This window comes from Apodemus sylvaticus, chromosome 3, assembly GCF_947179515.1.
Source record: "Apodemus sylvaticus chromosome 3, mApoSyl1.1, whole genome shotgun sequence".
NCBI lineage: Eukaryota > Metazoa > Chordata > Mammalia > Rodentia > Muridae > Apodemus > Apodemus sylvaticus.
Window position 1 is genome coordinate 8,223,826 of NC_067474.1, and position 14,223 is coordinate 8,238,048.

Sequence of the window (14,223 nt, forward strand, 5' to 3'; positions counted from 1 at the left end):
CTTTTGTGTTGTTTTTCCGAGTTAGGATTGGCGGGATTGTATTGGGAAGTTTGTTCATGGATTTTGATGGGGTGGGGGGAAGTAGTTAAAACTACCTAGGACCCCTCACTCAGTGACCTCGGTTTCCCACAGATCCGTAAAACTCAGTTCGCGATGGCCTTACCTCCTTGTGGTGAGACCCAGTCCCAGGACAAGGCGAAGTACCTGTCCCAGAGTAGCCCGCAGCGCCTGACTGCCCACTACCCACCTGTTCCAGGCTACAGTCACTTTAGGAACCTCGCCACCACCGAGGAGGATTTTCAATCTTGGAAACTGGCAGCTGCAATGTTTGAGTCCCAAGCGATGGCCCCACTCAGTGCTTTTCGGATGACTCCTCCCTTATTGAACCCGGGTCTGGCTGTTCAGAGCGAGCCAACCTACAATCTGCCCTGGAGCAAGCTGTCACCGTGGTACCCAATTCCTCAATTTACTCCTGAGGTACCACAGTTTCTAGACAGCACTGAGTATGGGAACAGCGGTTCCAACAGCCAAAATTTGCTCCCTGTCGGCAGCCAAATCAACAAAGGTCAGGGGTGGGGACCTGAAAATGTACTTCTGCCACCCCCGGCAACTGCTTCCCTACTACCTGATGGAATTAAGACGTCCCAGTCAATATCTGTCCCCCAAACCTTAAACCAAGAGGGGAAGCTGCCATTTTGCGGCTTCAACTTCACCGAGGAGGAACTGCGCTTCGTTCTGTACGGAGCCATCGCTAGCTCTAGTTCGGAGCGCCCAGCAGGCCTACAGCACGCAATTTCGGGCATCCTGGTCCCCACAGAGAGCTCTGGTAAGGAAATCTACATTCTGGGTTTGGGTTGGGTGGAACAGGTCCGGCCACACAGTGTTAAAACGTGGATCTGTGCTGGGGCAAGCAAGTGTCCCTCTACACCGTCTGTTCTTGGATGATCTCCAGAAACGCACACCTGGCAGCTCCTTACCTCAGAAAAGCATTGTCTCTGACTCTCAGGCTTGCAAAATGGAGTTCATTACCCACCAAACCTTGCCCAAAGTTCTGAGACTCAAATGAGCAACAGTGTACAAAAAGCCTGTGTCAGGAGACGACATAGCAGCAGTAAAGGATAGACCTAAAGCACTGGCTAGGAGCTGAGGGAAAGCAGCTCACTGTATTTATTCTTAGTTAGAATGATGTAAGGCTGTCTTTTTCTAGGATCTAATCATCTTCATAAAACTCCGGACAAAGACTCCCTCCAGCTTCCGGAAGGTAGGCTGCACTCCTCGCCTAGATTTAGTTTCCACAACTGATGCTGAATCACAGCCTGGGTTCATTTTCCTCCCCTGCCTCTGTTCACCAGGTCTCTGCCTCTGGCAGACAGTGTTTGGCAACGTCCCACACTTCGGTGTCTTCTGCACCAACTTCATTGCCAAAGGCGTGAGATTCGGACCCTTCTGTGGTAAAGTGGTCAACGCCAGTGAAGTGAGGGCGCACAGGGACAATTCTCTGATGTGGGAAGTAAGTGCGTGCGGTTCAGGGTGGGGGTGGGGTGGGGGCGCTGCTGAAGGTCGGGAGGACCACCACAGGGTGGGGGGGTGGGACCCTGGGAAGGCCTTCAGGGAGAAAGACCTTGGTTGGCGCTCACTCCAGCAGGACCTCCCTCTGCACGAAATCAACTCTGTAGTAGGTGAAGTAACTTTAGTCTGTACAGAACAGACATAAAAAGTACATTTAAAGAATCACCACTGTGTGTTTTATTTATAGGTAAAACCAAGTGTTTTAAACAATGGTAGAGTGTTAAAAGCACGCTACAGGAAAGAAAGATAAGTTTTAGACTTTCATATTACTTTCCTGTAAAATTAGCCAAGGACTAACAAAACAAATAAAGCCAACGCACTCCACGATAATGAATGACTGTCTAAGGGAGACCACTGAGATAGCAGCTCTCATTCACAGGGACCATTTGTCAGATATGCCGGAAAACTTAAAATCTGAATGCCCTGACCCTGAACTTGTAGGAACGTACTTTAGGAAGATAACCTGTAATGTGGGCAATGTGGAAGACCTGAAGTAAGCAGTAATCTGTACTAGCCTGGTGAGACGCTGAAGCGGGTGCAGTAGGGACTTTCATTACACAGCAGCTCCACCCATCTTCCGCACTGGACAGAAGAGAACTCCTCGGCGTGCTTTAAGAGCTAGGCTCAAATAAGACTATTTATTTCCCTTACCCTTGCTTATAACATTAATATACACTGCTGTAGAAATTCAGAGATCAAGAATGTGATAAGGACAGACGTAAATGTGTTGTGACGTAGTCTATGGAGGAACTGGAGAAAATGCTCTCCCGCCAGTCCCCAGCACTGCTTAACACTGTACGGTGGCACACATCATCCGTACCTTGTCTGAATGAGTGAGGTAAACTCGTATGACTGTGTGTGTGTGTGTGTGTGAGTGTGTGAATATTATGTAGATTCTCTGTAGAGATTTGTAGTGTATTCTGCATTTCCTTTCAGTGCTTTGGGTTTGAAAGCAGGCTCCATTGGCAATACCCATTCTTGATTTTCACAACTTGCCGGTGTGTTAGGTGCCTCTCCTCTTGCTTTCATGTGTGGTCTGCTTCACAACTGCACATTTTTGAAATGATTCTTACGTGCTAATAAAAAACTGAGTAAGACTTTAATTGAATATGTGATTTTTCTCATTGTTAACGAATTTATCCTTCCAATGTAGTTGTCATGGCTGTGGTCCTGGGGCTCAGAAGGCTGAGTTCAAGGTTACTCTGAGCTACCAACAAATCAAGAACTAGGCCAGAGCAGACTCTTGGAAATTATTTAAAAAGTATAGCCAGGCAGTGATGGCGCACGCCTTTAATTCCAGCACTTGGTACTCAGAGGCAGGCAGATTTCTGAGTTCGAGGCCAGCCTGGTCTACAGAGTGAGTTCTAGGACAGCCAGGGCTACACAGAGAAACCCTGTCTCGAAAAAACAAAACAAAATAAAACAAAAAACTAGAAGCTCAAAGCCATCCTCGACTATATTTTAAATTCAAGTCCCACCTGAGCTATATGAGACCCTGACAAAAAAAAGTTTATATGTTACTTCTGAGATGGAAATCTGATTTATAGAAATGTGTTCTATAGTAGGAATTTGAGTAGAGATGTTGAATTTCATTTTGTAGCTCAGACTAAAGGAAAGCAATACAAAGAGCTCAAGTCTAGTGGGGGTGGGATGGCTGTGTGTGTGACAGTCCCTGAACTCAGGAAGCTGAGGCAGAGGTCAGTACATGAAAAGATTCTGCCCAGAACAAAATAAATACACACACACAAAGCAAACTTCATGTCTCCTTTTATTTAGATTTTTGAAGACGGTCACCTGAGCCATTTTATCGACGGCAAAGGTTCTGGGAACTGGATGTCCTACGTCAACTGTGCTCGATTCCCCAAGGAGCAGAACCTGGCTGCCGTGCAGCACGGCGGGCAAATATTCTATGAGAGCTGTAAAGACATCCACCAGAACCAGGAGCTGCTTGTGTGGTATGGGAACAGCTATGAGAAGTTTCTGGACATTCCCACGAACCTCCGGGACACTGAGCAGGAAGGCAAGCAGCTGCCTGAGCCCTCTGAGGGTAAGTGCCTGCCTCTGCCCTGACCACTCCACTACAATACTGACTGGGTTCCCTAAATCTCCCAACTGAGGTTCCAGAGACCCTGTGACAGGTGGATCGTCACCATCTTTTCTACAGCATCTTTTCCTAAGGTTATCCATCTTTCCCCCTACCCATTCTTGGGAATAAAAGACAAGGCATGCGCAAAGCCAGTGTGTTGTGGGCAAGCCAGTTTGATTCCATCCTGCTCAGGCCAGCCTTCTCAAATGGTGGGATACAGTAGCTTAGTGAGGTGGAAAATCAATTTAATGATTAAAACCAGCATTAAAGAGAAAAAATTAGAATAGAAAATATTGATGAGAATCACTTAAGAAACACTGTCTAAGCTTTTGTTTTATATAGATACATTATGCATAGCAGGGAGTCCAGTTAAAACTATTTTTCTCAGGCTGAGGCCTTTTGTTTCTTATACAAGGACTCTACCATTGAGCTACAGACACTTCCAGCCTTTAAACAGAGCGTGTTTGTACACACCTTTAATCCCGGCGCTAGGGAGGCAGAGGCAGGCAGACCTGTGAATTTGAGGCCAGCCTGGTCTACTGAGTGTCAAGTTATAGTATAGTCAGTTACACACTGAGAGATCTTGCCTCAAAGAAAACAGACAAAATCTCACCATTCCCAGCCCCTGGATAAGATTTAATTGTGGCAACTTTGAAAAATGTTGGCCTATGCTATCGGCCTTGCTGGGTTTTTTTTTTTTTTTTCTTTCTCTCTCCTGTTTTTTGTTTGTTTGTTTTGTTTTTTTTTTGTTTTTTGAGATAGGGTTCCTCTGTGTAACCCTGGCTGTCCTGGAATTCACTCTGTAGATGAGGCTGGCCTCGAACTCAGAAATCCATCTGCCTCTGCCTCCCAAGTGCTGGGATTACAGGCCTGTGGTGCCACCACTGCCTGACTCTCTTTTTCTGTTTTGAGACAGAGTCTCACTCTATAGCCTGGATAGGCCTTGAACTCAGAACCTTCTGTCCCATCTTCTCAAGTGCTTCTCACTGTTGATCTGTGTGTGAGTCTGTGTGTGTGTGTGTGTGTGTGTGTGTGTGTGTGTGTATGTATGTATGTCTCTGTGTGTCTGCGTACACGCGCACAAACACACAGACACACACCCCTGGAGATCTTGTAGAGAGGCTAGCTAGTTCTACTCACAGGTGGGGCTGACACTATGCGCCTTGGTCAGCTTCCAGGGGTTGCTGCTGGTCCGGGATGGTCACACCTGAGTGACTGAGGTAGAGGACAACCAACTCGCCCTAGGAATGGGTCTTCAGATTTGGGGGTTTTGAGGAAAGAGTGACTAGGCCTTAGGCTGTGCTAGGGTCTGCAAGCTGGCTTCGTTCCCTGTCTCAAGCAGCCCAGGATGGTTGGCTGAACTGGTCTCCGACTTCCAACCCCCGAGTTCTGGGATTATAAGCATGCAAAGACATACCCAGCTTTTAATTTTTTGGGGGGGTTTCTTTTTTTTGGATTTGGTTTTTTTGAGACAGGGTTTCTCTGTATATCCCTAGCTGTCCTGGAACTCACTCTGTAGACCAGGCTGGCCTCGAACTCAGAAATCCGCCTGCCTCTGCCTCCCAGAGTGCTGGGATTACAGACAGGCGCGCGCCACCACCGCCCGGCTCTTTTTTTTTTTTTTAGCTTTTACTTTTTTATTTATTTATTTTGCTTTTTTTGATACCTGGTTTCACTAAGTAACTCTGGCTGCTCTGAAGCTCACTGTGCAGACAACGTTGAACTCATGAGTTCTTCTGCCTCCTGGGTGCTGAGATTTAAGGTGTGTACCATCGCACTCAGCTTGAAATCTACTCCTAAAGATTACCTGCCCAACTGGGTTTTATACACAAGCATTTGGAAACTACTGACCCAGCAGGTGAGGAAAAATATAAACTACAGTGTGTATAAAAGGAAGACATCAGCACTGCAGCATAATAAACAGCCCAAAGAGCAGGAAAAACAGCATGGTGTGATGTTACCTATCAGCTATGGTGATGCCCGGCACCTGTACTCCTGCTAGAGGTACACCTGCAGTGCCAGGAAGACTGTAAACCCTCAACGTCCCAGGCCCCTGCTCTCAGTGCTGACAGGAGGGAGAAGACCATGTAGTGGGTCATGGAAGGCTTCTTAGGAATGAGAAAGGGTTTCTCTGTGTAGCCCTGGCTGTCCTAGAACTCACTCTGTAGATCATGCTGGCCTCGAACTCAGAAATCTGCCTGCCTCTGTCTCCCAAGTGCTGGGATTAAAGGTGTGCACCACCACTGCCCAGCGACCATGTCTCAAAATAACAAGGTCTACCTGCTTCTGTCTCCTGGTGCTGGATTAAAAGTATGCACCACAGCTTGCCTATGATGCCTTTAAAGATTCATTTATTGAACAGTCTTACAACTGACTTCCTATGATGACTGTTGATATTGAGTGACTAGTTTTGTTCCATTGCTGTGATGGGGATTAAATCAAAGCCGGGGCCTGATGTCTCATAGGCAAGTGATCGGCCACTGATACACACCCCAGCACAAGATCAATGTTTTTGGAGATGGTTAGTAATAAAAGGAAAAAATGGGTATAATGGTGTGTGTGTGTAATCTTGATACTTTAAAGGTTGAAGAAGAAAAATTTTAAGTTCGAGTCTAGTATGGGCTCTTTAGAGTAAGATTCTGCATCCACCAAAAAACCGAGGCACTTGGGAGGAGTGGTGGGTGCCTGCCCACATAAGGTCCAGCGTGGGAAAGGCGAACTCTTGACTTACCATAAGTGGAGTATTTGAACAGCGAGGTGTATTTACCTGGGGCTGAAGCAGAAATGACTCAAAGTCAGCTGCATAAACCCCAGCCCTAGGTGACAGCTCACCAAGCTGGGGACAGGAGCTCACCGCACTCTCAGCAGGCTGCAGGTGCCTTTCCGGGGCCTCTGTTGGTCTAACCCTCTCCAGAGCCCACCAGGTTCCTGCTCTTCCAGGTCAGCTCTCCGTGGTCTTTGAGGCCTCCTGCCCTCTGGGAAGGACTCATCTTTGGTTGCTTGCTCTGGAAGGGGACCTAGTGAATGCTGTTAGTGTCAGGGATCCCTGAAAGCATTGTGAGCTGTGCTTTGTTTTTTGCTTTTTGAGACAGGGTTTCTCTTTGAAACCCTGCCCCGGCTATCCTGGAACTTGCTGTGTTGAACAGGCTGGCCTTGAACTCAGACATCTGCCTGCCTCTGTCTCCCTAGTGCTAGGATTAAGGGCTTGTGCCACTGCCATCCTGAAACTGTGGGACTTTCGTTAAAAGTATACTGGTTTGTATTGTGACATTTGCATGAGATCGTGGTGATAAAGAGAAAAGGAAAGGATACAGTTTAATAGTGATGTGTTTGTCAAGTAGAGAAGGGTCTGTGGTGTGGCACTATCGCCAGCCTTTTCTGCAGAATCTTACTTAGACTCACTCCTGGTTCCTCTCTCTTGAGGGCAGGTAGCAAGGTCTCTGGTACTAGTATCTTTTTTAATTTTTTTGGATTTTTGGATTTGGTTTGTTTGGTTTTTTTTCCGAGACAGGGTTTCTCTGTGTAGCCCAGGCTGTCCCGGAACTCACTCTGTAGACCAGGCTGGCCTCAAACTCAGAAATCTGCCTGCCTCTGCCTCCCAGAGTGCTGGGATTACAGTCGTGTGCCACCACCGCCCGGCTCTGGTACTAGTATCTTGAGTGGAGCTTTTGGGGACATCCTCTCACTTGTCCCCAATACAATAACACATCTTGTTGACTTGGGGTCTGAGTTGTCCTTTTGAACCAGGTTTTGTTATACCTTGTCTGACCTGTAAACCTGATCCTCCTGCCTCTGTCTTTAGAGTACCGGGATCACTCTTGGCACAGACACCTGGATCTGACACCTCTTTGTCTCTAATTTCTCTCTTCCTTCTTTGTCCATTGGGGAAAAAAAACAGACTTACCTTTCTGTGCTTGCCCTCTGACACTCAGTGACCTATCGCTCCTATGAGCCAGACTCAGGAAGTGTTAGAATCTACGCCTGTGAATTAATGAAGGCATGATGCGCTCAGTGTCTGTGTATGTAGTCCAGGCTGAACTCAACCCCCCTTTGGAGCTAAAGATGGCCACGCACTCCTGATTTTTCAGCCCAGGTTCACAGGTGTGTTCCACCACACCCAGCTATGGAGTGTGTCTGTTTGTGGCTGTTTTGAATCCTGTTTGTGGCGGTGAAGAGGAGGGACAGGTTAGCACACCCTCCAGCACTTACACCCCCGCCTGTGTTTAACAGAGTCTGCTGAAGGTTACAGATGTGAACGCTGTGGAAAGGTGTTTACCTACAAATACTACAGAGATAAGCACCTCAAGTACACTCCCTGTGTGGACAAGGGGGACAGGAAGTTTCCATGCTCGCTCTGCCAAAGATCCTTTGAGAAGCGTGACCGGCTCCGGATCCACATTCTTCACGTCCACGAGAGGCACCGGCCCTACCTGGTGAGCAGCTGGTGGTTTGATGTCCTTCCTAGTCTGGTTTTTACACTCCCCTGTCCTGAACACACACAGAGGGGTTCATGGGACTGCCCGGGGGATTTGATGCTGTGGTGGTATGGGAGGGACAATTGTGTGAACATGAGTGTCTGTCAAGATCTGTGCCCAGGAAAAAGGAAGGAAGACAGCTGAGAGTGGGCTCCTGGGCCAGGAAAGGTGCTCAGCCTTGGGGTGAGGACTAGAACACAGTGGTGAGTTCTTACTGGACGCTGGGAAGGAATTAGGTAACTGTACTGTGTTCCACACCCAGTCAGGCATTATACAGTCGCCGGTGCAGAGGGAGCATTGAAAGAGTCCAGATTGGAAGACTGCATCACAGACTGTGGTCTTTAATAGGATGGGAGCCAGCAGTGATGCCACCATCGCCCAACTTTTGTTTGTTTTTAAAGTCGATATTTCATAAGAAGACTCTAGCGAAGCAGACACACCGAACTTTGGACTCTGGTTTAGTTTCAGTTTGGGTGCTCGTGGTTCGAGCAGTACGAACACATGCTGAACAAGTAAGTGCTCAACCAATGAGCAGCAGCCACGGACTGACAGCCAAAGATGCTGGGTATACACTTGACAGCTTCGTCCCGCCGGGTGTGGGAGCTTAGGAAGGTCTGAGGCAGCTTCTAGGCTGGCTCGTGCTGTGTATTCTCAGCACTCCTTGGCATACTCAGCCAGTGGCTTGTTGATCGATCATACAGATGTGCACAGAATAAAGAAAGAGTTCTCGGGCTGTCACTATGGCTCCTGTATTATAATGCTTGCCCTGAAAGGCTGACAACCTGAGCTTTTTTCTGCAAACAAACTCAGCAATGAACAGATTCTAAAGTGTTTTTCTGATGATCGTCACACCTATGCCATGTTCACATGCCTACACACACACACTCATAATAATGTTAGGAAGATCTTACCAGATGTGGGCATGGCAGTGAGAGGCAGGCAGATAGATCTCTGTGAGTTTGAGACATGCATGCCTGGTCTCCATAGAGAGAGTTCCAGGACAGCCAGGGCTACATAGATCCTTTCCCCAAACAAACAAGTAAACAAATTATGGATTTTTCAAAAATTTCTCTCACCCCCAGGAAAATATATGTTAAGACAGAATTTGGGGAAAAGATAAAATTTCAACTCTATGTTTTGTTATCTCCTTAGTGTTCAGCGTGTGGGAAAAGCTTCTCTCAGTCTTCCAGCCTGAACAAGCACATGCGAGTCCACTCTGGAGACAGGCCGTATCAGTGTGTGTACTGTACAAAGGTAGGTGAGACCTTTGGTGCCAGCCAGCCGTGTAATCAGCCCTCTGTATGCTTGGGTAACTAATTCTTCTTGGATTAATTCTAGTCTTAATTCTAGTCGGTTACCAATCAGCCAATGCACTTTCAGTGAATTCTAGATCAGCCGGGACTACAGACTGAAACCATGTTTTAAAATGAAAAAAAAAAAAACTTTTTTAAAAAGAGAACTTAAGCCGGGCTGTGGTGGCGCAGGCCTGTAATCCCAGCACTTGGGAGGCAGAGGCAGGCAGATTTCTGAGTTCGAGGCCAGCCTGGTCTACAGAGTGAGTTCCAGGACAGCCAGGGCTACACAAAGAAAGCCTGTCTCAAAAAAAAAAAACCAAAAAAAAAAAAAAAAAAAAAAAGAGAGAACTTAAGAGCACAACCTTAGCTCAGCCACACCTTTGATGCCACCTGACTGTGCCACCCTGAACAAGTTCATTAGCTTTTCTTTTTTTTTAGTTTTCTCTTTGGTAAGATATGGATAAATTGCAGTTGTTGGGTTCTATCAGTCGGTCTTTATAAAACTTTGTCACTGTGTCTGCCAGTTGTAACCACTGAAGCTGATAATCATTCTAAACGGATATTTGCCAGGGTAGCATCTGATTCATGTGCTGTAGAACATCCATCAACAGAGGTAGACAGGAATTAAGGCTTTTTTGAAAAAGACAATTGTTTAACCATGTTTTAGGAATATTCTAAGGCATCTCTCATTTTAATTTGGTGATGTCCAATGCTGTCCAGTCTGTAGCTATTTCTATATGTGGCTGTTGGAGAACACAGAAGTGCAAAGACCCAGGCACAGTGATGCCTGGGTGCAATCTCATGTTGAGGTGGGAAGATTATGAGTTCAAGTCCAGCCTGGGCTATACAGCATGATCCCACCCCAAGGTGGTACAAGGTGGACAGCTTGGCCACAGAGCATGCCCACCACAGTCCCGCTGGAGAGTGGTTCTCTAGGTTTATTTCTCTCCCTCGGCATCATCTTTGTCCTATAATAATGCCATAAAGGGAGAAGAGAGGATCTTAGAGAGACTTCTAAACTTGCCTGAGAGAAAAAAGAAAAGCATTATCCTTGCCAGGCACATGCCCGTAACTCCCAGCATGTAAGAAGAAGAGAGGTGAGAGGTTTGGGTATTTATTCAAGGCTAGCCTCTGCTACCCAGTGAGTCTGAGGCTAGTCCAGGTTGCCTTAGGTGGCCAGTGAGGTGGCACAGAGGTCTCTTGCCACATTTGACAACCTGAGTTTGATTTCCAGCACCCACGTGGTGGCCAAAGAGAAGCAGGTCCTGCAGTTTGCCTTTTATTTAACCTATAGCCCCATAACAAGTCATTCTTAAGACCAGAGCTAATTCCTGCAGGTTGTCCTCTGACGTGTGTATACACTCGTGTGTGCACTACACACACACATACACACACACACACACACACACACACACACACACACCTGTAAAGGCAAACAAATAGAAAACAAAACCCGTACACTGGGCTTCATCATGGCCCCAATGTGAAAACAACCCTGATGTCCTCCAGTGGGTGACAGGTGTGACAGTCTAGGCTGTGTTCACTTTCTGTCACATATCACACAGCAAAGAAAGAGGAATGGAACTGTTGATAAGCGTACTTGATTGTCTGAGGGTCAAGCTGCTTGGGTAAACTGAGTCCCGGAAGGCCACATGACATGATGCATTCATCCGAGATTTTGAGATGGGGAGCGAGCACGTCTGTGGTTGTCTCAGGTGAAGAAGGTGGAAAAGGAAAGGGCCTCTGGCTGCGCAGGGCAACGGGACGAGAACGCAGCCTTCTTAGTTACTATTAGGTCATTTACGTGTTACATGTGTGGGTGTTTTGCCTGCATGCCTGTCTGTGCTGTACATGCACACATGCATGCCTGGTGTCTGAGGAGGCCAGAGGTTGTCAGCTACTCTGGAACCCAGGGTGCAGATGCTGTGAGTGCTGAGAATCCAGCCCAGGTCCTCAGGAAAAGCAACCAGGACTCTTCACCGTCCACTGTCAAGCCGTCTCTCTAGCCTGCCTTACACGCACGGCACTCTCTGAGGCAGAGTCTTATGGAGAACAGGTTGGACGCAGGTTCATATGCATGTGAGACAAGCCCTCAACTTTCCATCCCCCGGCTCTATTAGGAGTGCTAGGGTGACAGATGACTTCCAGCACCCTGGCATCTATCGGTGCCAACAAACTTCTTATGAACTGTGCTGTAGTATTGAAAGATATAAGCAACAAGGTCACTGGACAAACATGTACACAAAAAAATTCTCTACCATATTTTACAACTTACTATAAATCTACCACTAAATTTTAAATGAAAAAAAGAAGCCAGGTGTATTGGTGCACACCAGTAATCTCAGCACAGAGGAGGTAACCACAGAAAGATGAGGAGTCCAAAGCCAGTCTTAGCAACAGAGAGCAACTTTATCTCAACCACCACTAACAACCATAGCAAAAAGACTAAAATTGAAACAAAAGGAAGGAAACCAATTAGAAACTGAAGTGTGCAAATATACTAAGTAACTTTAACCTCTTCCTCAGCAAGGCCAGTGTCTTAGCGCACACTCACAATTTCTGTTTAGAGTGTGGCATGGTGACTCATGCCTGTAATCCCAGCACTAGGGAGACAATGGATTGCCTGTGAGTTCTGGCCAGCCTGTGCTACATATTGTGCTCACTCTGTAGACCAGGCTGGCCTTGAACTCACAGAGATCCACCCGCCTCTGCCTCCCAAGTGCTGGGTTTAAAGGTGTGTACCACAGATATTTGGCAAAATCGAGATTCTCAGTCAAAACAACAAAAGCTGATTGTCCATTACAATGAAAATTACCCCTTTGCTGACTTGTTCAGCCCATGGAAGTTGGCTTTTTCTGTTTTCTGCCCTCTGCAGAAGTTCACTGCTTCTAGCATACTCCGGACACACATTAGACAACACTCCGGAGAGAAGCCCTTTAAATGCAAGCACTGTGGCAAAGCCTTTGCATCCCATGCTGCCCATGACAGCCACGTCCGGCGCTCGCACAAGGAGGATGGCCGTCACTTCTGCAATAGTTGTGGGAAAGGCTTCCTGGATCAAGAGGCTTTCTATGCCCACGTGAAGCTTCATAAAACAGGATAGCTCTCGGAAAGCAAAGCCATTTAAAAACCAAGACCTCCGACTCTAAGTCCTGGTTTGTCTGTGCCACGTGGACGTGGTTGAAATGCTCAGTGAGAATTTGGAGAATGGAGTAGTTGATCTGAAACTCCAAAACTTATGGAATCCATTCAGACCAGGACTGGGAATGGCGTCCTAGATCCTGTGACAAGAGAAGAAAAGGTTTCTCCTCTCCCTCCTGCCGGCCCTGATCACCCAGTCACAGTGTCTGCAGTCAGTGACTGTTTCCTTCAGAGCAACAACTTCATTTAAAGATCTCAGTTTATTTTACCTGCATGAGTGTTTTTGGCTTGTGTATGTTTCTATGCTGCATGCTTGTGGAGGCCAAAAGAAGATGTCAGATCCTCTGGAACTGTGTTTATGGACAGCTGTAAGCCTCTGTGTTCTGTGTGGATGCTGGGAATTGAAGCCAGGTCCTCTGCTACTGCTGCCAGGATGCTGCTTAACTGGTAACCATCTCACCAGCTCCTGCTTTCTATTTGTTTTTGGTGGTGTTGTTTTGGTCTCTCTCTCTCTCTCTCTCTCTCTCTCTCTCTCTCTCTCTCTCTCTCTTTCCCTCTCTCTCTCCCCCCCTCTCTCTCTCCCTCTCCCTCTCTCTCCCTCTTACCCCCCCCCCCAAGCTGGCTTTAAATTTGTCATATTGCTGACGATGACCTTGAATTACTGGATTAGGTTACCACACCCAAGCAATTCAGCCCTACCTAAAGATTTGGTATGTTTTAACTAAGTCTTCTGCTGTGTATTAAAGTTCCATCTTAATTCGGGCTCATTTTTCTCCTCACCGAGCAAGGAAAATGCCAGGTAATACATCTAGTACCAGAGAGAATCACTTCCAGGCCACGAAGACTGATAATTCGTGTTGATGTCTAACTTTTACCAACTGGGAAAGAAAACTATATCTGAATGAAGTCAGGCTGAAAATAAACATTTATGCTTCTCTGGTTTTAAAGCTGGTTCCTTTTTTTCTTTCCTTTTTAATCTTTTATATTTACTTATTTATTTTGGTTTTTCAAGGCAGGGTTTCTCTATGTAGCCCTGGCTGTTCTGAAACCCTGTAGACCAGGCTGGCCTAGAACTCACGAGATCCACCTTCCTCTGCCTCCCGAGTACTGGGATTAAAGGTTTGTGCCACCACTACCTGGCTCTTCTCTTTCCTTTTTAATATTTTTTACTTCTAATGTTGATGAATAAAGTATATTTTCCTCAACTCTTTGTAATTGGGTGGCTCCTGGTAATACAGGGAGGAACAAGGCGGGAAGCCACCAGCTGAAAAGTACGCGCTATGCATTAGCCAAGTGCGGCAATGTCCACCTGGAACTGGCAGATAAACTGCAGCAGAAGACTCACCTTGACTCCAGGGCTATCCTCAACTACAGAGTAAGACTTTTTTTTTTTTAAAGAACAAGAAAGAAAAGAAAACAGGCAAGGTGCTTCAAGGCTGTTGTGAGTGACCGGTCTACCTGACCGCCACTCAGATAAGATTGAGTCTTCCCCATTTCAAAGAGTATCACTCTGTCTGCTACTGCAGATGAGACCTGAAGAAAGTGGTAGGAGGTCCCTTGCCAAGGTAAAGCCAAGCCTGCCCCTTCTAAGGCCAGACCCTTAACAGACTGCCAAACCATTGCTGCACCCTGCTTAGAGAGGAACCTTGGCCTGTCA

General features: G+C 46.8%; 1 protein-coding gene across 1 annotated transcript; it reads left to right on the forward strand.

Annotated features, from left to right (window-relative positions):
• The first annotated feature begins 153 nt into the window (after nt 1-153).
• Prdm14 (PR/SET domain 14) lies at nt 154-12,528 on the forward strand. Its single transcript, XM_052175390.1, has 7 exons — nt 154-826; nt 1,208-1,261; nt 1,353-1,510; nt 3,346-3,616; nt 7,886-8,088; nt 9,283-9,384; nt 12,301-12,528. Exons 1-7 carry the CDS (start codon nt 154-156, stop codon nt 12,526-12,528), a joined length of 1,689 nt encoding a protein of 562 aa, XP_052031350.1.
• The last annotated feature ends 1,695 nt before the right edge of the window (nt 12,529-14,223 follow it).